At 45.4% G+C, this 25,575-nt stretch overlaps 1 protein-coding gene across 3 annotated transcripts in view; it reads right to left on the bottom strand.

Annotated features, from left to right (window-relative positions):
* P4HA2 (prolyl 4-hydroxylase subunit alpha 2) overlaps positions 1-13,394 on the bottom strand; it is a 30,916-nt gene extending 17,522 nt beyond the window's left edge. Inside the window, exons 1-5 of one of the 3 annotated variants that reach the window (XM_075164534.1) lie at positions 13,313-13,394; positions 11,822-11,925; positions 5,162-5,261; positions 3,323-3,419; positions 980-1,131 (exon numbers count right to left, since the gene is read on the bottom strand). In XM_075164534.1, coding sequence (XP_075020635.1) covers positions 980-1,131; positions 3,323-3,419; positions 5,162-5,243 — 331 coding nt within the window. In that variant the 5' untranslated portion in view covers positions 5,244-5,261; positions 11,822-11,925; positions 13,313-13,394. The remainder of the gene's footprint in view (positions 1-979; positions 1,132-3,322; positions 3,420-5,161; positions 5,262-11,821; positions 11,926-13,312) is intronic. The other 2 variants (XM_075164533.1, XM_075164535.1) reach the window with 2 other exon arrangements.
* Between the last annotated feature and the right edge of the window lie 12,181 nt (positions 13,395-25,575).

Here is a 25,575-nt window from a genome sequence, read left to right as displayed (position 1 = left end):
AAGTAGTGCATTTAATTCTATATCAAGTCTGTACAGCAGGTTGGTTGGGCAGAAGTGGGGGCAATCAACTGAAGGAAAATCCAGCCATTTCTAGTAATGCAGCAAGCAGAACTGAAAGGGAATGACAGAAGTACTCAATAGAATCGAGTATTTTATTTCCATCTAGGATGACTGTTCCAAAAGACAATAAAAATCTTGGCTGGAAAAAGCTTCCAAGTACCTAAACTTTAGCATATGCTGAGTAGAAAGGGAAAACATGCAATGTTCTGCCTGAAAAACATAGCCTCTTCTCCCTTACTGTTAAGGAGTCCAGTAAAAATAAACCCGCATTTAAAAAAAAAGCTATGGAAGCAAATTCAGGCTGACACTTTGACAATATGATGCAAAAGCAAAGATTAGTACTGGAAAGATTTGATATAGAAGGGTAGGTTTACAGATAGTAATTGTATATTATCCTGTTATCATCAGACTGACCACAACATCTGCCAACTCTTAATGCTGGGGCTGATATGAATTCCTTCACCAATTCAGTATGGGTCTCATATTTTGATTCTTAAATCTTATCTACTGATCAACATAGTCAAAAAACAATGATCGCCAAGAGAAGCAGCAGACTGGGAAAGCAGATGAGTAAGTTTTTATATAAAAGGAAATAAATCTCAAGACTAGGCGTAAAACAATAGCTGCCGACACAGCTGACCACTTTAGTATATCCCATTCTCCCCTTCGCCCCAAACAGCACAAGCCACACAAAATCTAACAGGTCTAAGACAGGTAACAGACATGTTTCAGTGGCAAGTTTCACTCACTTGGGTAACCAGTAAACAAGCGGCCAGTCATTTGTTTAAGTTTGAAACAAACTTGGCCATAATATTTAAACCACAGCCGAGTTTGCAGCTTTCCAGAATACAAGGAGGATAAGCAACTGTGTTCTAAGGCTACCTCCTACTGATATCTTTCCCCCCCTGTAACTCCTTACCATTTGTTGTGTCCTGAAGAACCAGGTTTTCCAATTCCAGCCAGTCAGTATTTAAACGCTTCACCAGCTTATATGCATTTACAGGATGTGCCAGATACCCTTCTGGATCAGAGGTTGATTTGCTAGTCAGTACATCCATTTTTTCAGCCCAGCTGGAACGAGAAGTGTACGCCTCAGTCTGAGAACAGTTTATGAATGCATGTCTTCCTTTTTAAGTCATCCTAATTACACACAGCTAGAATCAATTTATTGCTGCTTTCACCATCGTAACCAGCTTTCAAGCTTTCCACTTCACAAGGATAAAGTGAATACAACTGATTTTTTTAATTAAAACAGTCTTTCTTTTAAAAGGAATTTATTTCCCTGCTTACTATTTTAAACCTTACTACAGTTGGCACACATCTCACTTGCAATGAGTCTTAGCCATCAATTTTCAGCATACTGCACTTCAGAAAATAATGAGATACAGCACACAATCACTGTGAGTGTCACTTGTCTATCTTAGTAAAGATACAAGCATAAATAAAACCTCAAGAGCTTTTTAGCTTTATGGAAACTAAACCATAAGCTTTGATTTTCAGACTGGAAACCCTCAGACAGTACAGCGGCAGTGCTGTCAGTCACCTAGATTGCTCTGTTGGTCAGCTTCAAAGCAGTAGTGGGAAACTTCACCTTCTGTGTTACAGTACATTTGAACTGCCGACTACGTGCTGATGCTAAAGTGAGAATTTCTTCCGTTGCCCTTCATATTACCCCTTGACACAAACATCTGGCCACAAACATGTGTGTTCCTCTTTCAGTACTCAATAGGAAGAAAACACTCTGCTGAGATAAGCTAATAACTGAACATAAGAAATCCTCTTTGAGCCTATAATCTCAAAGTCAGTAAGCCATGAATGAACTATGGTTACAAACAATTTTACATAAACACAGGTAAATATTGTCAGGCTACCTGGCTTCTCCTCTATACTATGATGTTGCAACAGAACAAAAGAAAGATGGTTTTTCCAGAGATCCTTTGCAGGGACATCAGATTAACAACATCAATTAAGACCAGTCTCACCTGCACTCTTTTTAATTTAGACTTTCACAACTTCTAATATTTATTTTGCAAAACAGTAAATACTGTCAAGTTTAGTCTCTTTATTCACATCACAATGCTTTTGAATCATAAACATATCTCTGGAACTAATAGACAAAATACTGAGAAGTATTACCATATTCAAATGATAAAATTTAGCACCTCTGTTACAAAGAACATGCCTCATACACTAGCAGTGTGCAAGGGCTCAAATATTGACACAGTGGTAGAATACTCTTGCTTACAAATACACCAAAATACAAGTCAACTGAAAATTTAACACATTAAAAAGCACTTGCATATGTCAGCCCATGAAAAAAAGACTTCTTTTGAAAAAAGACAAAAGTTTGTACATAGATTGAACTGACATTCTCTTTAACAATACTTGAAGAGGAGATTGCTTTTCCTTAATAGGGCAGCTTTTCAAGAAATGAACACTTGTGCATACAAGTGACAAGGGATTCATATCATTTCACTTACTCCACAGCCCCATCCCCACCCTACACCCCCAAAGGGAGATCAAACTGCCACACATAGCCTGGAGTTTAGAAATTCTTTGGCAAGTACGGCTCTCAGCTCTTCTGAACCTGGACCTCATTTAGCCTATTCTAGTGACACGCCCTATTAGATATTACTTTCGACTAGATAAGTATTAACAGTCTAAGGGACACAGAAAATGTCGGTTGTCAGCAAGAGCCTTTCAAGTGGTCTAAGCAAACAGGATAATGTCCGAGATGTGCTGTAGCCAGGTTGGCGACTGAAGAGAACGAGGCAGGAGAGACCTGTCCCTGAGAGCAAAGCCAACACGGGAAGGAAGCCGGGGATTTGGTGTGTGCTCCATTAAACAATGCAGTTGGCACACTTTGCCGTTGTAAGCAGTGCTGATGCTGTGAAACAACAGGTAGCACAGAGCACTGACACCCAGAGGCATTTAACGCCCCCGGACAAGGCTCCTCTAACATGAGTAGTGTCTTTCCATAGGAGCACTGTCATGGTACAAGGACAGGGAAAAGTGGGAAGAGCCCAGCAGACAACAGTTTCTAAACAAGCAGACAAAGTCTAAATGATATCTGAAGCAAGGCCCCCTCTCTGCAGGTTTATGGGAATAAATTACAACCAAGTTAGTACCTGTGGTCTCACTGTGATTATCTACTGAGGAAATGCTAACAAGATCTAGCAGCAAAGAGTGGTGACAGAAAGGTGTAGTGTAATTGAAGAGGAGCCATTTTGTCACCCTTCATTATGCAAACCTCTCCCCCTACCTTTTAATCTGAGAGAGCTTGTTCTCTTCTGCTCGGATATATTCCTTTAAAGACTGTACCAGATCTTTCTCCGCATAAATCAGGTCTGTCATTTGACCTAAAAACGGAGTATGAGCAAACGTTAATCAGACCTAAAAAAGTAACCAGCACAGAAGACAGACCTTAAATGCTTTAGGGCTATTAAAACCACCACAAAGAACAGACAAATTAAGGGTGTGCGCTTCAATGCCTGTAAACCACAAAAGCTACTATACATACAGGTCTGGCATTCAAATGCTTCAAGAGACTTTTAAAAACCCAACTTCAATGGCTCGTGTAGCTTTGCTGTGACCCTTCCACTGCCTCTGAATTACTTTTAGTATTACAAGTGTATGCAAGACAATCAGAAAGGTTTGACATTAATACAGCTATTGAGTCAAAGCAATGAAAGATCCAAATATTTGCCAAAGCATCTGTTCTACATATGGATACAGATTAGGTCACACTAATAAATTATTAGTCTAACCATTGGCATCACTTAAAATTACAACTTTTCAATATGGGTTACTGTGGAAACACAACCTAACATTAAGTACAGAGGAATTTCAGACTAATATTTATAGACTGACACACACACACTCTCTCCTGATTAGCATTAGTGGAAATTGCTAGCATGTCAATCCTAATTGCTATGACAAACCTTGCTTTTCAAAGACCAAAGACTGAAAGACCGGATGAGATTTATAAATGCAGCCACAGCTTTAGTTTCAGCATTCCAAAGTAATTATTAATGAGGCATGATTAAGCAGATGGAAGTCAGCAGGCTCTGCTATTCTGAGAGTTAGGAAAGGTTCAGGAATAGGCAAGTGTAAAGAAAAGGTGATCCTTCACAGTAACTTTGTACAAAAAGCTACTTATCTTAGGAAAAAAGAGAACCAAATAATACACATGTAGCTAAATACTGTTTAGCCAACTCCAGAGCACAGGAGCATGTGCTGGGGGTTGGCAGTGAAACACCACTCTGCCTTGCTCTGGCTGAGCAGTTCCACACAGTGGTGCAAAATAAACCACCGGGAGTTTTACCATTCAGAAACATAGCTCCACTGAGCTCAAAGCATATTCTGGAGAACAGCCAGTTGTAGTTAATCAATCTCTATTATCCTTATGGGAGTAAATTCCCCACACTATTCCACAGGAAAACATTAGACCAACTCACAGCAGAAAACTCAGTTTGTGCTTATTTTCAGGCTCTACCACAACCATACATGGTTATATCACAACTATTAGAACACAAGAACTAAATTGTCAAAAATCAATTTATTTTCAGGATTTATAACAATGTGAATTCTTCAGGATTTACTCAGGTCTTATAAAACACACATAATGTAAGGGGGATATTAATTTCTCCTTCTGATACCTAACTCCAGTTTTTTGAGAAGACATGAGATTTCAAGCTCTATGAAAGAAAATATTTCACATATTTATCACTTAAATTCTCTTCATAATCATAAATTCAGGACTAAGCTTTTCAGCATAAGGTTTGTGCTGTGTTCAAGACTACAACAGGTGCGCAATTCTTAATAAAATACAGGTACTGTCTTATTTTACTGACAGAGCCCCCAGAGAAACTTATATCATGTTGGACACAATGGGCTAAGTTACCCAACTGCAAACAAATTGCACCAATGCAAGACTTGCAATGCTGAATAGCATCAAGGATGTGGAAGAGTAGCTTTGCCTAATGCAGACAGTGTTTAACAGGGCCATCTGAAGAAAGCCATGTGCTTCAACTGTAAACTTTAACAGTTTTGGCAATCACATTAACCACATCACAACATCGTGCATTGGTTCTTTCCATACCTATGGAGGTGAAGAACTCTGCTTTTGTGTGCCAGACCAAGAAAATACAGGTAAAGAATACCAACTGCAGCCAGGACTTCATCTTCCGGATAGCTCAAACCTGTAACAAATTAAAAGGAAAAGGAGGAGTAAAAATGATTAACTTATTTGTGAGGAAAAAAAACCCCAAGGCATTCATCTTCATCTTCAGTCATTCACCCTGATGAAAATGATTTAGATCCTTGAAATACTGAATTCTAATCAGTAAAGCTTGAAAAAAGTCTTCTTCAACCACAGGAGCCGTTACTTAACAGTCTCAAATGCTATCTGGTATACTCTTTGGGATTTACATGGAGGACACTGCAGTCCATGGAAGGCCCACAGAACAGAAGTAATGTAAGCAATATATTTGTCCACAGAGACAGAGAGAACAAGATCTCCTGCACGGACAGCTCAATGCCTTCTACTTCATCCATAATTATAGCTGGAAAATAGGAGAGTATACAAAGTTGTATTATATTCCAATAATAATAAAAGTCTAAATTAAATGGTCAGACTTGTAGCATGCTATGAAACTCAGTTATATAAAAACTGTCTAGAAATACAAACAGTGAGAAAGCCAAATAGAGAAATATAGCTTTTTGTAGCATGCAAGTGGCAGCAATGGTTGGAAAAGTTGAAAGTGAAATTTCCAACTCTGCTTATTCAAGATGCATCATCCCAGCATATTGGCCTCCGGGCACAGCCCTTATGAATTCTGTATTTCAAAGGCTGTGCCAGCTTAGAAACCCAGCTCCTCGCGATGGAGGCTGAAAGCAGACTGTTACATTTCTAAGAGCACAGCCCACCGAGGGCATGGAAGGGAAAGCCAGTCTGAGCAGACAGGCAGACAAGGTAGTAGACAAGTGAAGTAACGGATGCAAGGTCTGTACAGAAGAGCCTCCTGGGAGCTGTAATTCTCCTGGTAGATCTGATAGCCAGGACTGCCTCTTCCAGGGAATTTATGAGGAGCCTGCACTGCACTTGGATCAGCCTACAGCTCACTTCGGAGCTGCCTGTTCACTGAGCAGGAACAGCCACCACAGCCAGCCCTCACGTATGAGCACTGCTGCTCAGCAAACACCGAGCTCTCATAACACCCATGCACACAGTATCAAAAGGAAGATGACAACTTTCACCTTAACCCAAGAAGCAATTATTCTTTTTTCCTACCCATTGTAATGGGTAAACTGGTGGCTGGAAATGACCACTTGCAACCCGCTTTTATTCCAAATACATTAAACAACATGTAGCGATTTGGAGCAAAATGGAATCACTTAAATCTGATCAGAAAGAGGGATGGAGGGAGAAGAGAAGGGAAAATACATGGAACATCCTGAAATTTCAAGCAATGCAGCAAGTGGGAAGGTATTCAAATAAGATAATTCTGGGACAACTCTAGCTCATTGTTCCCTTGGGCTCCACATGTCTGCCTGCACAACATCAGACAGGAGGTGGCAGGTGGGTATCGCCCTTTCCTTCTGGGTTTTTCAAGCCCACAGCATGATCGAAGCCCTCACCCTCAGCTGAGCTCACCAGTGCCATAGACAAACACCAAACACTCCATCAGCGACACTACCGTCACTAAGAACGTTAGAAGCAGCTCTGTTCTCTGCAACGTATTATCACATAGCAAGATGATTGTTTGCAAATTATCCTTTTGATTGCTTTAAAAGACTACATGAGGAATCAGAAACATTTGCCACAACAGTTTGCAAGCATGAGTAAGCAGGAAAACGTCTCACAGCATCATAAGTCGTCTCCTTTCCCTCTTCTGTTTCTCACCCCCCTGCAAACCGCATATTCCCAAACTGCTTGTTTAAGTTAGTTCCAAACTAGTACATGGGTAATCTGAGAATTGAGTAAAGCTGAATGAATAGTACCATGCAGAGGTCTGCCAATACTAAAAGCCACAATAAGTGATGTAGCAGAAAGCACAGCAAGTCAAGAGCACTTGGGAAGTACATTAATTTGGATATATTAAGCCACAATTGTCCATCTGCATAGTCTGTCATCGTTTCATGGAGTGGTTTTTTGGATGCACTACACAAAGCCCGGCAAAACAATTACAAGGGAATTTTCCAGTTAAAACAACACAACTCTACATTCTCCGCCTTGCACCTCCCCACCATGTTCTCTCATGGCTAAGGATATCTGCCAAGAAGAACACTTACTACAGCTCGCAGCTTGTCTTTATAGCAGATCTTTAACAGCTTTGCCATCCTACTCAGATTTACTTGAGTCAATAAACAGAAACCTCAATAAACACAGAATCAGCTTTTGCTTGAACAAGCAAGACACCTGGCTGCAGGGTTTTGAAATTGTTTGTACACATTCTTTTCACAGCTGTTACTCAGAAAACCAGCACAAATAATGAGTTACAGGAGGCTGAACATAATGTTATAACCACATTCTTGGACAGCACGAGCATGTGTGCATACACACACGTATGCATGCCCACCCTACCATCGCTAACCCATCTGCTAACAAAGAGGGTAAGAGAGGCAGAAGGGACATTAGCACCTCCTAGCTCAATAACTAAATTGAGGCAAATGTTTACAATGAGTTTTATTCAAACAGAGAATGGAAGAACTTAGTCACACAGAAGCATCAGATAAGAAGTCTGTGTAGGACAAATACTGCCTATGATACTGCCTATGTTCCTGGCTTTTTTTCAACAGCATCTTCAAATGACAGACATGCTGGACAGGTGAATTTAAGATTTCTTTTTATTTAAGTGAGAATAGTGACATTTCTCTGCAACAGATTGAGAAGACTTGTGGCCTACAAGAACCTCCCCATGCAGGAACCAGAAGCGGGCCGTTCACACTGCCCTGAGCTAGGGCTCCAAGACGGCCCAGGACAACAAGCGTACTGCCCTGGCTTGTCAGGCTGCATCAAGTGCCATCAGCCTAAGGCCATGTGTTCCTCAGAGATGAGCACTTACACCACTGCCTTACCTGAGAGACAGTTCTCACTGTCGTGAGAAGCTGTTCCAGCAACACTAGTAGAGCTAAACTTCTCCGCATATAGTAACAGATACTTATTGCTTTGCTCCTTTCCTTCCCTTAAATGTGCCCAGCCAGCAGAGCTAAAAAGCCAACCAAATGGATATAGTACAAACACTTCTTTAGGACCTCAGTGAATCATTGCTCCCACTGGAAAGAGTGCTGTCAGACTTCAGAGAGCACTGGCAGAAGGAAAAAAAGGTTCTTCTAGACAAAATAAACCAGGATGGAATTTTTCTTCACAAGTTAAACTGAATTCTTTATTAAATAAGCTTTCTAAAAATTCTTAATCAAGAAGATATAAAAACATAGACCTGACCTATAAAAGAAAAGTTACTTGCACATCTACCAGGTTATCAGTTTCTCACCCCACTCTGAATTTCATATCCAGTCATGGGGGATTCAAGCCAGCTCCCACACAAACCAAAGGGAGGTCAGAAGAGGAAACAAATACCTATTACTCATCCAGTCCCTTTAGGGCTCCCACTTCTGATCAGACTGATAGGCTGCAGTCTCCTTTGTATGTCACAGAATAAGAGCATGATCCTCACAGAGCCTTCCTTTAAGCAGCACATCTACCCACATATGCTGAAGCTAGACGGACTAAAAAAACATGAACCCCTCTCTCCCCCTTCACCCCACAAAAGAGCCGCAGCAAGTCCCATTCAGTTGGCACAATGGTGTATAAGGGGACTAATTTGTGTTCTGCAGCTTTTTTTAAAAGCGTAAGAGTAGTAGCACACACGATAGGCAACTGGAGATGTGAGTTGCACTATCTCATGGCTGATCATTCACTCCTGATACCAGTTTTCATTCCCAGATAACGTGTGCTCAGAAGAAAACAAGTCAGAAGAAACCCTTCAATTGCCTGACAGCCTAACTAAAAACAGGGACTAACAAGAGCAGGTCCTTCATCCAGGCTCCAAATTTGTACAGACTTCTTATGCAGAAGAATTAAACTAAGTGGAACTGACAGAAGACCAGTCTATGTAATTTAAAGAATAAAAGTTACACCCCTTATCGTTGCTTATTATGGCAAATCAGGCCAGAGCGTGACTCTTGCTGTATTGTGAACTCTCATTTTGATCACATGAACTCCAAAAAAACGCACAGTATTCTTCCACTCCACCACTTAGACACGATAGTGCTATCAGGGAGGTATGGAACTGCTACCAGCAAGGTCACCTCTCTTTCCAAAGACTACACCCACACTTTTATACAGGGGAATAAAGTTTGTGAGACAAAGTATCATAACTAGATACTGTCAAAATCTGATTAATATACCATTTTTCTCAGCCATCACAATGCAACAACTTACAAGCTGATGACACAAATAAGGGTTACAGCCTGTCTCCTCTTCTGTGCCTGCCTGTGCTATTAAAGACACCTGGAAAATCACTGCTAAAATAGCTGCTTCCACATTGTATCTAAATTTAAGTACCATGGTGAAATCTAACAAGCAAATCACTACTTCAAAGTCACCTCAGGCCACAGATGGGTTCTTGTACATACACAGTTGAGGCCCACGTGCCAGGCTCTGCAGAATGGTCCCTCCTCAAACAGCAATTTGAGGTTGGACTCTTGGATGAGACAGGTTTGTTTAGGATTTCTCCAAACGCCAGTGCCTTCCACCCACTGTCTTATTGCTTGCAGACACAGCAATAAGTATTGAACTGACTGTGCAGCTGGCTTCATCCCCTTTCCCCTCCACAAACAATTGAGCTTCAAAAGCAGGCAACAACTTGCTATCAGTATTGATGGCTGTAGATCCGGCTAATTATATTTAAGTAGAAAATAGTACAAACAAAAAACTGCAAGATTGCTTACATACTTATTTAGAGCCAAAAGATGGGCTGAATTGTAAACAGATTTTCAAGATGTTGCCAAGGAAGACCTTCTCTCAATACCTCTATAAGAAAAGTAGCCATAAAAAACATCCAGCTTGTAGCAGTATTTCAGATCTTGCAGATTAGCCTGACACATTAGCCAGGAGATGCCTGGCACATTACAGCAGCTATAAAACTATTAAAATTATTAAGTAGTAAGGAAACATTAATTTTATCCTAAGAAAGCAAACCTTCACCATTGGCTGAAGACTTTGAAACAAGTAATTCTGGGCCAAAATTCATTATCCACATGAATTCAGACGCTCCAACATTCAACCACTCCTCCGACCCAAAGAACTTTGGATTTAAACGCCTGTCAGCACCCCACCCAGACCGCACTGTCATATCTTGAACTCATGTCAGGATTCACGACACTGCCAGTGCAGCATGCAGTTAGTTACCTTGCTACAAACAGCCAGTTCTCAGTCATACCCAGAGAGACACGAAAGGCATTGCTCCCTTTCAGCATTAGGTGCCTCCTCGCAAGCGAGTTCTCTTCTCTCTTCATCATCAGATAACTGCTTCCCAGCTCCTTCCTCCAGTACATGTTGGATTTACTGCTCAAAACAGCTTATGCCAACACCACTACCTTTCTTGCCAAAGGGCTTAACATGCATCTGAAAACAATTATAATTGCCTAGCAAATAATACAACATGATTGCATTCTATTTTTCAAGGCAAGCCAAAAGAAAAAGAGGAAAAGCTGTTTGTTTGCACGCATTAACAAGGATACAGTACATTCATGCAAAACTGCATGCATTTCTTCTAATATAGAATGGCTTGTGTTATCCTTTGTTACAATAACCTTAGAAACTATAAGCATTTTGATTAGCTCCCAACAGTTTTTTTTTTAAAAACCATAGCAAAGAATATTGCTTCCACACTCCAGCAAGCAAGAAAAAATTCATGCTAGTCTAATGCACAGGAAGTCTGCTTGCATCTCACTCCGCAGCGTCTGCGAGCTCATCCCAGATAAAGCAGACTAGAGTCAAATCCCACACTGGCAGTGAAGACAGCAAGATTGCATGCTCCTTTTCCATTAGAGTTTATTTTTCGGCGCTAAAATTTTAGACTGCGTTTTACTGTGCAAAGCCCATAATTTCAGTATATTATGATACTTAACGTCACCTTCCATATGCTCGTACAGCATTAAAAAGAACTTCCTGTTCAGAAAGAAGGGTTTTTTTATATAAAAATGGTCTACCATCAGTTAACTGTTTCTTTCAATTAATATCAGCAATTTAATTAAAATCAGACATTATCTCAGAGGCGTGGGGGTTGACTCTGTTCTAAGATCACCCCAGAACATGCCCCCTACCATACTCCATATTCTCATTTCTCAGACATACAGAAAACCATACACAAAAACCAGAACTAGTCATAGGAAAAATATCTATGTTTACAGCTAGCTTCTTTGGAAGTTTGCCAATATGCACAGCATGGAAATTATAAACAGATTGGATTCCTGACTTAAACCTAGAATGAAAAACTTCTTATACTAAACAGTAAATCATGCTCCCCCTGCTGTTACTGTCTTTGAAATACATAATCATACTCTGGGTTCGTAGTTCCTGCATTGCAAAGAGCTACATTAAAAAAAATGGAATCTCAAGAAATCATGGCATAAGCAAGAAGCAAAATTATTGTCTGTTAGTGTCATAGCAATGCCAATTTACAACTGTAGAATAACGTTCTGCCTATAAAATACGAGTGGCAGTTATTGGTTGCTACATATATTCACAACATACCTGCGGGATTATTTCCTAGGTCCTTAATGCCAGAAAGCTGAAGTATTACCCTGGAGAAGACAGCTGTGGTGGCCTTTCAGCTCAGCTTCACCCTCACAGAGCACCTATGAAATTAAGGGGCAAGAGGTTTTGTTACAAAAATGTCTTCTGGGAAAGCCTACCTACAGTACCTACTATTGAGGAACAAGGGTGATTACTGGCTAGGAATACCAAACACCACAAAGCCAGACAGCTCCAAACACAGTCTTTATTTACACATCCTCTTTCCTTCTTGCTCCCAGGTTATAAGGACATTTTTTGCTGCTTGAAAGAAAATTATTCCTGTTTGGTCAAAAGCATGTTTTGCATTACTGTGACATAGCGAGTTATTGTACCCTAGCTGAACTGTGATAACACTCCAGACAGTGCCTTTAGCTTTCACACCAGCCCGCCCTCCACTGTGTTGGCACAACCCTTTTCCACCAAGGCTTCAATTACTGCATCGCACCAGTCACGCACGACTGTCTGTGCTCTCTCCTGGCTTATCCACAGCTCGGCTGCACATCTGTGCGCTTTGACAAAAATAAGGACAAGCATTTTTTGGAAAACAAATCTCAGGTTAAAACAAAACGAGACAGGAGTAGAACAAGCAGGTTTTGAACACCTTTGTGAAGCTTAAGACATCATTTGCTCCATCTCAAAGCTATGGCAGGCTGGAAGCGCACATACAGGCAGTTAATGCAGCTGACACACTGGAATCTTTTGAAGTTCTCTGGTAACATCAGTCATATCTAAACCCAAAGGGCAAGGAAAGGGGAATCAGCCCTTCCACTTTTTTTGGTAATGATGATACTCCTAACATGTTTACAAAAACCCGATTATTTTTTTGAAACGTCATTTTCGGCTTTTTTTTCCCCAGCTAAGCGGCAATTCCCCGGCCGAGGCCAGCAGCAGGGAGGCAGGGCAGAGGCCGCCGGCTGCCACTGGCGAACCCCGCCGTTAGAGCCGGCGACGGGGCGCTGAACGGCGGGTGCTGCTCCGAGGCAGCTACCCGGCACCCGCGGACACCAAGCAGCGGAGAACGCGCCCTCCGGCGCCGGTCGAGCATTTAACCGCCCCACTTCAAAGCTGGATCCCCCTTTCCAGTCAGCTCCTACCCGGCTGCCCAAACGCGCACCCGGCCTGACCCCCAGCCCAGCCCCGGGCCGCCCCGGCCCCGCCGCCGGGCAGGGCTCACCCCTCTCCCCGCGCTCCTCGGGAGCCCCCCAGGCGGGTGCCCGCTGCCGCGCCGGGCTCCCAGCAGGGACTCCCGCGAGTCCCAGGGGACTGCGAGCCCTGAGGGAGCTGCGGCACCGGCCGCGGCTCGCTCGCCCGCCCGCCGCGAGCTGCCGCCCCGCGCCCCTCAGCGCTGGGGGGCGGCTTCACCTGCGGCCGCACCACCGCCGCCGCCGCCCCCGGCCAGCCCGGAGGCGCCCCCTCCCCTCCTGAGCCGAGCCCCCCCGCCCGGCTCACCCGGCAGCGCGCAGCCCCTCTCGCCGCGCTTCTAGAACCGCCCCGGCCCTTCCAGCCGCGCCGCCGCCCGCCCGGCCGGCCCACCCCCGGCCCCGCTCCTATTGAGCCGCCGCCACGTTTGAAGCCCCGCCCCCAGCCCCGCCCCTCCTGCCGTAATGCCGCGAGTAGCGGCGCGCAGCCCCTCAGTCCCCTCCGGGGCGCCGCGCCGCGCCCCGCCCCGCCCCGGATCACCTCAGGCCCCTGAGGCGCGACCGTCGGGCCGGGCCAGGCCTGGCCTGGAAGCGGGGTGTTTCCCGGTTAAAAGCGGATTCCACAGCGAAATTAAACACCACCTGTAAAGCCTGCTTGCTCTCTAAAAACTGCTTGCTCAGCTCCGAAAGCCTTCCCTGCCGGTCGCTGTTCCTGCGGCTCCGGCATCGCCCGCACGGCCGCCCAGCCAGCATGAGCTGGGGTATCTGCACCCCCCGCCATCTCCTTGTAAGCCGTGGGCAGCTGGTAGTCTCATAAGGAGAAGGAAAATTACGTTTAAAAGGGAAATGAGACGATGATCTCTCTACTGGAACGTGACCGGCAGGGAAGGAACGGCTGGTCTCCATGCTGGGCGGCCTGGGCTCTGCCGAGGAGCGGCCCGAGCCCCCGCTGCGGTTCGTGGGGCACGGCACGCTTTCGAGCGAGGATGGTCTTAACAACTGGACAGAGCTGAAAGCCAGAGAAGATCATTTCCCCAGCTCACCAGGAACACCTAATTTACTTTCTTTCCCCTACGCAAACCAGTATTCACACCAATTCAGAGCGACCATCATCATTACCAGTCATCGTAATGATTACCTCAGCCAAAAATAACATCTTTTCAATATTAAATAGATTCAGAAACCAAATCAGACCATACAAGACACCAAGAACAAGCTACCTCTTGCTTTCCAGATTGACTCCACCATCACAAGTCCATTCGCTGAACAGAGATCTAGCGAAACGTGACTGAAAAAGCGAGGTTTTGGGAGATGACTCACCACATCAGAATCCATAAAGAAAGTGGAAAATAGGGAAATAAATATCTAACATAAGGGTGCAATTTCACTGCAGCTTTTAGCAACTGCTGATATTGTAAACCATAATAAAAGGGTCCGGCTGTCCTGTCACCAGAACATCCTAACAGAGCTCCATATGTTGGACATACATACACTTCGTACATTAACATTTATTTGGGTGAAGTTAATTTCCACCATATATTTAGAAAAGATTGCATGACGGTCAATGAAAGAAGCAATCTGTAAGTCTGTGACTGCACTAAAGATACTAGTACATTTTAGAGACTGTAAAAACAGCATTAGTCTTCAGAGACAATAATGTCATTCAGAGCCAGATTTCTTACTCAGTTCTGATGCTTCTTTTTTAATTTATTTTTATGATAGACTTTTTGCTCTTACGTTTTGGAGAAATAGATTTTTTTTCTCTGTTTTAGTGGAAAGGACTTAAAATGTGTTTGTAGAGCGAACACAAGAACACATGAATCTGTCTTTGCTCATGTGAATAACGAGCTATGCAGTCCTTTTGACTGTATGTATAGACCATATGATGCAGTATTAGCACAAAGAGCCTTGACTATTTAATGTTTCTAAATACTATATTAAGTGTTCTTCTTACAAAGTAACACTTTTGCTTTAGCTCTATTGGCTTTGAAATTCTTTTACATGAAGCTGCTGGGCTTGCAGAGTCACTCTGGCTGGCACCAGGAGCATGTCTCAGGTTAGAAACAGCCCCTTTGCTTCTGCCCCTGGAATGAGGGGGAAAGATTTCTGGTAGAAGAGAAGAAGGAGGAGACACTGCTCACTAAGCCATGGTCCAGGGAGAGGAGGGGGCAAAGGCTGGAGGTGGTTTTTTAACATCTGATTCTACCAGTCCAGGTTGATGTCCCTTCAGCACAACCCCAGCTGGCACCTAAAGAGCTATGACATGGAGATCTGGTTTAAAACCAGGAGAGTCAAGCATCCTGTGAGTGTTTCAAGCCCTTACCTTCCTTAAAAGTGGAGTCAAAATCCCATTGCAGAGAGCTTGGCCGCCAGATGCACACACAAGTATTTTTGGATGCCCCCTTGTCTCTCATATTACAAGGCTTTTGTCCGAGACCTTAGCAGAGGAAATATTAAAACTATCTAAGAGTACTTACATAGTGCAGTATAATATTTCCCATAAAACAATGCATTGAGTCAGAACGGAGGAGGCAGGGATATGTCTGGATAACAGAACTCTTTCTGACCTCAGTGGAGCTCAGGTTTCTCCCTGAAACTGTAGCTGAAAAGTACATGTGTAAAAAGACCTCGTACACGAATAAATTCTAAATTTAGCTGTGTGTCTGTTGCTCTTCCTTTGTTTTTTATGAATGAAAAAATAATCACACCAGATCCTAGAAGAGCAAGAATGGAAGCCAAAAACCAAGGCATGCCAACATCCTCTCTGTGCTGTTCAAAGATTCAGCCAAAAGTCTGACCAGTGTCTTTACACCTACCATAGCTAGGAGATCATGCTATGCTACGGAAGTGGTGTCTGCTGAAGTATCATCTCATTATTAGTCTTCCTGCAGTGTGTGCGCAGATGGATCTTACAAGCTGAGAATTTGGTGCACCAAAGGAAATACAAACTCCATTGTTGATGATGGGCAGAAGCAGGGGGACTTCTGAAGTGAGGGAGAGGGTGCGTACAGGACTCGGATGAGTCTCCTGCGCTGGCTGCACCTGTGGGCTCAGCACCAGTGTTACTGAGTCACTGTTCGGTACCCAGCTGATAGCATTTGCTGATAGCAAAATTCCTGAGCATTTGTCAGGAAGCCATCCTGAATCAGAACTCCTGAGCATTAGAGAAACATGGTCCATCACCAGGAAAAGATGTGACTAAAATGCAAGATTGGCCAAACACGGGGAAAAGGCTACGTGGACATACACACCTCAGTATGAACAGACTTGGATACAATCTCCTCTTCAAATGATACACTGCGCACAGCAGCAAGAGAAAGCTACGCCAGGTTAGTGCACATCCATCGCGCAGTGCCACAGCCCACGCAGCCCACTGCCTCACACGCTCACGCTGCTCCTCTGCTCGGCATCTGCTCTCTGGATTGCGAGTAGATTTGTCCAGCAGCCAGCTCAGGCCAAGCTCAGGTGAATCTGTACAGGGCTGCCCTGGACAGGCTAAACAAACCCAGCTGTGAAACACTGAGGTGTCAACTACACAAAGTTTTGTCCTCTGACAAAACCCAGAGACCTTGGCTGCAAACAAACTCCTGTTCTGAAAGTTTCCCGAGCAGTCAGACCTGCGCCAGGGTCCTCCTGGCATGGGCAAAAGGCCCTTTGCACTTACACCAGTTTGGGAGCTCAGTCGTGTGAGGTCCTGAGCCACCCTGATGCTGGTGCGTAGCCGAGCTGAGCAGACTGGGGAGGCTGCAGGCAGCAGTCAGTGTTATTCAAGATTGCACCCCTTGAGGACACCAAAGTGCAACCAAGAGAAATGAAAGGATGGGATTTATTTGTTAAATTCTGCTGCAGATAAGCTAGATGAGAGTTAACGTGAGGTAAACACACAGCGTGCAGATGGAAAAGGTCTCTCATACAGAGCGGTAGCTCCAGCTGACTCTGTGCCAGGTTTGGGAAACTAAAGCTGGATTCGACGGGAGCGTCGGGAAGACGAGCCCGGGGAGGAATCCGACGGCTTATGTTCCTGTTTAATGTAATTATGGTACAGCCGAGGCTGGTCTGGCAGCGCTCTGAACCGTGCCCAGCTGCACGTTCACAAGGTCATTTAAACTTCTGCAAACATAGCAATAACTAGTAATTGCCTGACTAGTTTATTTAAAACTGTCTAAGTGCACCCATACAGAATTAGAGGTGTCTGACTAGAGGGAAGGGAAAAGACACATATTCTCCCTTTCTTATGTTATTTGCCCAATATGTCCAGTTATGATACTGCCCATATTTTAGTTGTATTTTCCAAATTGTCCAGGGATGGCCAAAAGAACCAGGGGGTGCAGGGATGCAAATTGTAGCCCTCACTAAGCACTGGAGGGGCTTGCTTTTATAAATGATGTTCTGATATTCTGCTCTGAAATCTGTCTGTGGGCACTTAAGGCAGGCAGCTTTGTGAAAGCACTGAGCGACTGCAGCCCCCACCATTTACATGCATAGGACGCACTGTCCAGGCTGAAACATTTTTTAAATCATATCCACATTTCATGCTTTTTAATCAAAGTTTGGCCCCCTCCTCAGCAAATGAGTAAGCTCTTTTGTAAACTTGGCTAGCAGGAATGATGAATCACCCTGCGTTCCCTGTTTGAACTAAGAGGAAAATACTGCAAGTCGTCGGAGCCCAAGAGAAGATGCTGATAGCTGCAGCAAGGCTCAGCAGCAGCCCCAGCTGTGGCAGAAAGACACATTCCCATCTCCCCATGTCACCGCACCCTGGGGTGTAAGCGATGTGGAATGTACCTGGGTGGCTGGCAAGCACACAGTCTGACCTCTATGTTCACTGCATAGCAGTAATTTTCACTGTTATCAACTGACAGAAACAAAGGCTTTGAAGTAACGCAGCCAGACCACCCTGGCTGAAGCTCAGAAAGCAACCTGCAAGGGGTTTAGCCTTGCAACACGTTTAACGTAGAGGTTTGTGGACATTTTGACACATTTTGACGCTCCCAAGAGCGAGCATGGAAGACGACTGGGGTCATCCCGCACTGCGCCGTGCAGACCTTCCTCCCTGCATGCCCTGGATTTTAACACAGAATTTGTACAAGACTGAGCGGCCAATGTAAAGCAGGTTCTATGAGTCATTCTTTCGCAGACTCCAGCATAAATCAAATCCAGAAATAGGAAAGGCCAGCCGGTCACATTATTCCTTTTAGGTTTAGGGAAAGATGTAGTTAAGAAATATGGGTAAAAGACATTACAAAACCATGAAAAAAAAACCAAAAATCTCAACCCGTATTTTATTTAGGCTACTAATTAGTAGATGAAAAGCCAGAACTTAAAAAAACACATATTGAACCAGGCTGAAGTCAGATCAGTATGAAACCTTTCTCTCCAGAGAGAGGATAATTTGCAGTCACTGTGCTTTAGGTGGCTATCATCTTCCGCGCATAGCTCCTTCTACGTGTGTGGGTTTTCTACATGGAACTGGGATATCTGTCTCCAGAAGAGATTCCATAAATGAGGAAAGGGTCACCGCATCTCGGGTTTTTGTACTAAAGAGAGCAGCCCAGCCAAACACTGCCAGCAGGCTCTGGGGTTTCGCTGCTGACTATCAGCTCCATGCTGTTGCATCAGCCTGTGCTGGCTTGTCACATCCCTTCTTCGCACACAACATATTTTACAGACACCTTAGAAGGGAAACCCAGCTGATGAGAAATGCTCATGCAGAGGACTCATTAGCTTTGTGCAAGGTCTGAGAATTTAAATCTCAGATCTCAGAATTAAATCTTAGGGAGGATGACAGCATCCTTCCTAAATTTTCCTAAATGTTCACCCACGACCTCCAGGCCTGTCAGCAATGAGCAAGCAAAGGGAACGTATCCTTCCTCCATCTGCAGAGCACTTAGTCCTTCAGCTTCTCATCATTCTCACACATGACATCCCTTCATTTGTGTTCCCTATCATTCGTGGCTCATGCGCAGCCTCCCGGGCCAGAAGGTGCCAGGGTCAGTCTTCTTCCCAGAGGTCTCTCCTCTTCTGTCCGATCAGGAGCTGCTCCTGCAAAGGATCTTTTCTGAATTCCCATTTCAGTGTTGAAGCAGGGCAGCACTGACATCGTGAGTCCTGATCCTTCCTCTGAGCAGCAACATCTGCACAGCAAAATGCAGCGGTGGAATTGTTAACTTCTGGAGTTCCAGAAATCCTTTCTGGCACATCACTCGATTTTAAAAATATTTGGCTGACTTGAACAGTAGATCTTTATTTCTTCCCAGGCAGAAGAAGCAGTACAGTGTGTGCACTGTATACTCAGCATAAGTAAACAGTGAGTGCCTGAGCATGGACATTCACGTAGAGGTATTAAATAAGGCAGTGAATTCCTTTCACTTCAGCTGCTGGAAGGGGAAAGCACATCTTCTACATATAACCATATGTAAATTCACACCGTGCACTTGCTCGGGTTATTTCAGAGCAAATACTTTTCCTTGCTCTGCCTGTGATAGGACACTCAAGCCCGTTCATTTCTGGCGCGAGCCAGGGCAAGTGTAGGAGTCAGAGACTTCTCCCATAATGGCTGGTTTTACAGTAAATAGCGTGTGGTGGAAGCACCATTCAGCTCCTCATTTTCTAAGCACATTTGAATAAACCAAAGAGCTTAAATCAGGATGGGGTGTGTTCTTCCCTTACATTATAAAATCATCAACAAAAAGAGAAAGAAAGAAGTAGACAAGCAAGGGATTTAAACTGCAACTGCAAGAAATGTAATTCTGTATCTGTAAAGAGTATATACATTTAACAGTTTCTGATATTTGAGGGTTCTTTATAGGCATTTTCATAACTCCGGGTATAATTGCGATGATATAACTGTGTGTTTTTATTTCCTAGTCTGCTCTTTGTTATGTATGTCTTTACTTCAGCTCTATTTAGCAATTACTGAGCTAGTTAATGAAGATTTAAAGCTCCATGGTTAATGCAGAAAAATAATATATTTGGAAAATATGTATTAATACAACCAAGATGCTAAGTAACAATATCTGCTGTAAACATAAAAAACGTCCCTTGGCTTTTTTGCTTTCTCTAGAGCTGGATGAAAATTCAAAAGAAAATGAAATTATATTTTCTCATTTCTAATTCTAAGAAAGACATTAAAATACCATAAAATAAATCTTCATTCACCTTTCCAGTCTGCTGAATCTGGCTTGTATTGCATGTATGGGTGTGACAGAAAACTTATCACAAGGAAAATAATTTGGGCCCTACAGACAAATCTTCAGCTAGTATAAATTGTAAAACCCTACTAATTTCAGGAGAATGACTCTTCTTTAATTAGCAAAGTTTCAACCCCCAAGAGATGAAGCTATTTTTAATTAGCTGTGGATCAGACCCTGGTATTGTGGCCTAACATGCTGTCCCTGTAATAATTTTGAGCAGCCAAAAATTAAATGAATCACCCTGGGCAAAACTAGTATTTGTGTTAGGTTTTCTTTCAGGATGCAGCTTGTGGCACAGCTTTTGCAGCCGTGGTTTTGCACTCCAGTGCGCACACAGCGGATGGGCGGCCAGCAGTGAAGGGCAGCCCAGGGAACACGGCCACGGCTGCCCAGCTCCCGGCAGGGCCTTGCATGCCGGGATCTGCCCTTTCCACATCGCTTTTAGGGATCATTTTGCTGCTGGAAATTAAAGGACACTCTTGAGCTATTGAAAAGTTCCCTTAGAGCCATTTGGCTGGGCAAAGCGACTTTTCATGCTTCACTGTGGCAGTATTACCTGTTTATTTCACGGGAGCCGTCTCAAGGCAATGCTGTGGTTTCTAACACGAGCTCAGCGTAGCGTTGGCCCCACGCTGGCCCCGCAGGACCCCTGGGAAATGTCCTTAAAATGTCACTGCTTGCCAAGGGCTCCAGCTGCATTTCCTCCCGTAAAGGAAGGTGTTACAGCTGTTCTCCCCCCAGGCCCTGGCTGCTGGCCAAGGCAGCCTACCAACCCTCTCCTACGAGGGCAAAACACCTCTTTTTTCACGATGCAGAATTAAATGTGGTTCCTAATACTTTATTAGCTCCTCATTAGTTGTACCTCACGGAGCTGCATCTCAGTAAAAGCTGGCACTAATCTTCACCCCCAGGGCCACAAGCAGCTCAGCTTTACATTCTTCTGAGGTCCCATTAGCTCTCACCGTAGCCAGGGTTACCGAAAAACATATCCATGCTGCTACAGCACACTACACGTGCCAGAGAACCACCCTACCTCCTGCTGGTCCCAGTTGCCCTCCCTTTCCCCTCCAGCAGGCCACGTTCTCTGACTAATTCACTAAATTCCGAGTAAGGTTTGTCCTCCGGTACAATTAGTGTCCTCAGACAAGCCACAGAGCACCCAGTGAGCACCCGCCCTCGGCGAGCAGCGATGCCCGAGCACGCCGTGCCCCGGAGAGGGGCGAGAGGATGCTTCGGCCAAGGCCAAGGCCGTTCTGAAACCGGCTGCGGGCGCGCTTCGGGCTGGGCGGGCAGAGCCGGGGCTGGCGCCCGCAGGCGGGCCCGGCCCGGCCCGGGATGCTCCGGCGGCTGCCAGGCTGTGATTCCCGGAGCGGCCGGGAGGGAGCACGCCGAGCTCGGGCCGCGGGGCGGGCGGCGGCTCCGGCCCTTCCCGCACCGCAGCCTGCAGAGGGGCCGCGGCGGGTCACGGACACGGCGCGGGGGGGGTCGGCTGCCCTTGGCAAGCTGCAGCACAGCCGGGCTTCGGAGGAGAGCAAAGGCTTGGGCTGAAGGGCTCCCCCCACAAGGCTGGGTGGGAGATAAATAGCATCAGGTTTAATTTGCAGCAGAAGAGGTTAAGCTTGAAATTATTGTTTTATTATCAAGCTGCTGGGGCTGCAACTCCTGCAAGCAGCTCTGCAGGCAGGACGAGTAATGTGCCAGCCAGCTTTTGGGGGAGTTTGGGCTGGCGTCTTCGGGAAAGAATCCCCGATCAACCAGATCTTTCACCCTCTGGACCAGGGTGAGGGACTGGATGTCTTGTCTAGTTCTAATTTCCATGCATCCATTTTCAACCTAAAAACTTCCACAGCTGAAACTGAACATTGAAATAATGAACATTTTTCTTGCCGTAGGTGCTCAGAACAAATCCATTTCCCCCCGATAGTTGTGCTGGCTCAGCATGGCCATGGTAAAACTGTTATTATCCCCGATGGGAAAAGTCTCAGCTAGGCAAGGAAGCAGAACTGGATAATATGCAAGTACTTGTTACCTCCCATCAAACTTAAATATAAATTCAGATTTTGCCAACATATTGTGGCTACAGATGTAAGCAATATATTTCACTATGCATCACACAAATAATTTTTAACATGATACCAGCTTCTACTGTACATAGTTTGGGTACTAACAAAGTAACTCTGGCACAAAATTCAGAAAGTAGATTTAATGGCTCCAATGGTTCTGTTATAACCCAACTGGAAAACGATGGGTATTTCTGTACTTAGGATGTGTGCCATGCTTCTTTCAAAGTAAAAGAATGGAAGTATGTTCTGCAAAACCCAAGGATCCTGACCTTGTCCTTAAAAACATTGAACATACCTAAATACAGACCAGGGATTGACTCAGCATCTTGATAGCGAAACATGGAATTAGTGGGATCAATAGGCTCTCAGTCACCCCAGGATGGGTAATGCCACGGTAGCTCTCCTGATCTTGACAGAATTATTTTGGATTAATCTGATTCAGCTGAAAGGGAGATCTGCTCCTGCCAGGCTGTCAGTGCAGGAGCCCAAGCTGGCTGTGAAGGGAAGATGGTTTGTGACGGCCTCTGTGGATCGCTGGTACAAGCAGAGCAATGTCCGGATGGCGTCAGCCGCTGCCTCGGCTCCTGCTAAATGCAGCCTTTGTCACCGCTTCGCCAGGGCCACCAGGAAACAAATGAGCAGGAAAGAATGAGCTCCCTTTTGGCACTCACCCCCCTACAGAAACTGTGTGGCCCAAAAGAGCCTGTTTCTAAATTAATTTACTTAAATTGGCAGAGTCACTTGCTGGGTGGGAAATCAGGTGAGTGGGAAGCCAATGTTAGCTGCTCTGCATCTGACCTCACACCGGCCGGCCAGGAGTTGCATCACAGACTCTGCTGGCTGAAAAAGCAACTGAGACACAGCAGGACTATTTCTTTGCATGGTCTTACAGACACTTTCTCAAGGAAGGCAAAGTGAATTGACACCAAAGTTCATCATATTCCTGCCTGGACTTTACCCTGCATCCCCACCCCTCTTTCGACCCCGAGATGAGCACCAGCTCCTCTCCCTGCGGCCAGTGCCGCTGGTCCCAGCTCTGTACAGCTGTGCAGCATGGGCTGCGCACGCCCGCGGCCCCAACGGAGCCATCACTGGCAAAGGGCTCAGAGCCGCTGCGGCAGAGCCCTGCGCCCTCCTGGCCTTGGTTTTGGGGTGGCTGCAGGAGGAGGGTGCTAAGGAAGCAGAGAGGAATCATGCGAAGGGAGAAGGGATGGAGTCACTTGCAAACCCTATGCGTGCATCCTGGAGCATGGCTGAGCCGGGGGGACCCACTGTCTGCCACCCTGGGTCAGACCCTCCCTCCCCTCCCCGGAGCGTGGCCGCCCTCGGCTGCTTGCTCAGCACAAGCAGAGCCCGACACACACACACACACTCCGCATGTAACCTCCACCCCTTGGGAGAGGGCAGAGCCGGAGCTGAAATCCTTCTTGAGAGAGAAAGTAAAAAAGAAATTTAACACAACTCCTGAAAGCTAACACAGGCACATAGTGCAAAGGGCAACGAATATGTTAAAAATACAGCAGGAATTTAGCCAGTCCTGTGCAGACACTCCTGTCAGCTGGGTCTGTTTCTCACCGCAGTACAGGATGTTTAATACACCCTCCCTACATGATTTTTCAAAAGCATTTTTAAAACTCCTGTGGAAAGTGGCCAGCAGCTGTGACGCTACCTAATAAAGGCAGGCCCCGCCGGGAGGGCCTGACAGCCCATCCATAACCCGCTCCCTCCTGCTCGGCCCCGGCCGATAAGGCTGACTCAGCCGGCCGAGGCCTCGCTCAGCGCCGCCGTCATGGGCCTCCGGCTCAAAGCCGAGGGAGTCGTGGCGTGATCGCCCCACCCTGCCTTGGGAAAATCGGTCCTCCGTGCTAGCTCAAGCTCTTTATTCCTCCTCCCCTATCGATACGATGTTTGGCTGTGCGTTTCGGTGATGCATCACAGATGTGGATGTCGTAAGCCAGCAGAAGACCAAATTCCCAGCAGCTTTGAAGAAACGGTAATTTTTGAGTGTCCACCATGGGGGCTGTTGGGACCCCACTCCTCACTGGGTGTTTTCTGTGCCTTGACGCGGCTGGGGCAGTGGTCGAACTGGAGCATCACTGCCTTGCACTCACCTGCCTTGTGTTTGTGCAGGTGGAAATGCCCCAACGAAGAAACGATGGGAGCTGGCGTCTCGCCATGGCACTGCAAAGCTGCAGAAGTCCATAGTTTGCTTCTAATCACATCAGACCAGCTATACATTAGCACAGGGTGGATCCCAGTAGATCCCCAGGACTTTGGGGATGGAGGAAGTTGGGGCTGGAGCTGGGTGTGATGCTGAGCTCCGTTCTGCCAGCTTTGGTGGGAACCAGCCCCGGCTATTTAAAGTACCCCCATCAGCACCAGGGAGCTCGGCAGAGTCCTGCTGTCTGCAGGACACGTGCGGGACAGTTTGACCTTCCTCCTCCTCCATGGCCTGGCGTTTTTATAGCTGCAGATGTGCTCACTAACCACAGACGTGTTCAGCTCTTTGAATCCTACTCATTGCTAAATAAAAGCAACTTAGTGATAAAACTGAAAGATGAAAAGTCATTACATCTAACATCTGGGTACAGACTGCAAAAGGTCTCATGCATTTGTACATTAACATAAGATATTTATGTGGGCTGAAGGTGAATGGAGTCTTTCATTTCTTGATGAAGTATTTTACTCACAGAAAGTCACACAAAGAGAGAAAAAGGGGAATACATAGTCCCATTTATTAATGCAAGTGCATGAAAAATCACGTACAATATAAGATTATATTATGAGACAGTCATAAGAGGGACAATTTATAGTTAAAGGTCAAAAGAAATGGAAGACTAACCCTCAGAGCAGCTCTTGGCCTTTCGTGTCTCATTCTTTTGCTATGTCATTGTTTAAAGACAGAACTCTGGGCATCCTCCACAACAGGCAGCCTTCCGCCATCTGATGTGCCGTATTTCTGGTTTGAGCTCCCGTTCCCACAGCAACAAAACTCAACAACATTATTGGTATTTTCCATACGATCATGCAATTTCCCCTCTGCCCGGGGACGGAGGGCCCTATGACCGCCAAGGGGATCCAAGCACATGGGCAGGCAAGTACTTCTGGAAGTGTTGGAGCAAACAGAGCAACAAATCAGAGGCTCAGCTTGAGAGAAATCCAACATAATGGTGGTAATGTCCAGACACCACGCTGAGGCAGAAAGGCAGAGCCTGTGCGGCCTCTCCTGTTGATACCGCAGCCCAAAGTCACCCCAGACTGCTAAGGCAGCTGAGAACTGCCAGACATCAGTGCAGCTCAGAGGGGGGAAGGGCATT

The sequence above is a fragment of the Calonectris borealis genome, chromosome 15 (assembly GCF_964195595.1).
Source record: "Calonectris borealis chromosome 15, bCalBor7.hap1.2, whole genome shotgun sequence".
In the NCBI taxonomy this organism is placed as follows: Eukaryota; Metazoa; Chordata; class Aves; order Procellariiformes; family Procellariidae; genus Calonectris; species Calonectris borealis.
The sequence above is the reverse complement of the archived record's forward strand: the minus strand, read 5'-3'. Positions and strand labels throughout refer to the sequence as shown.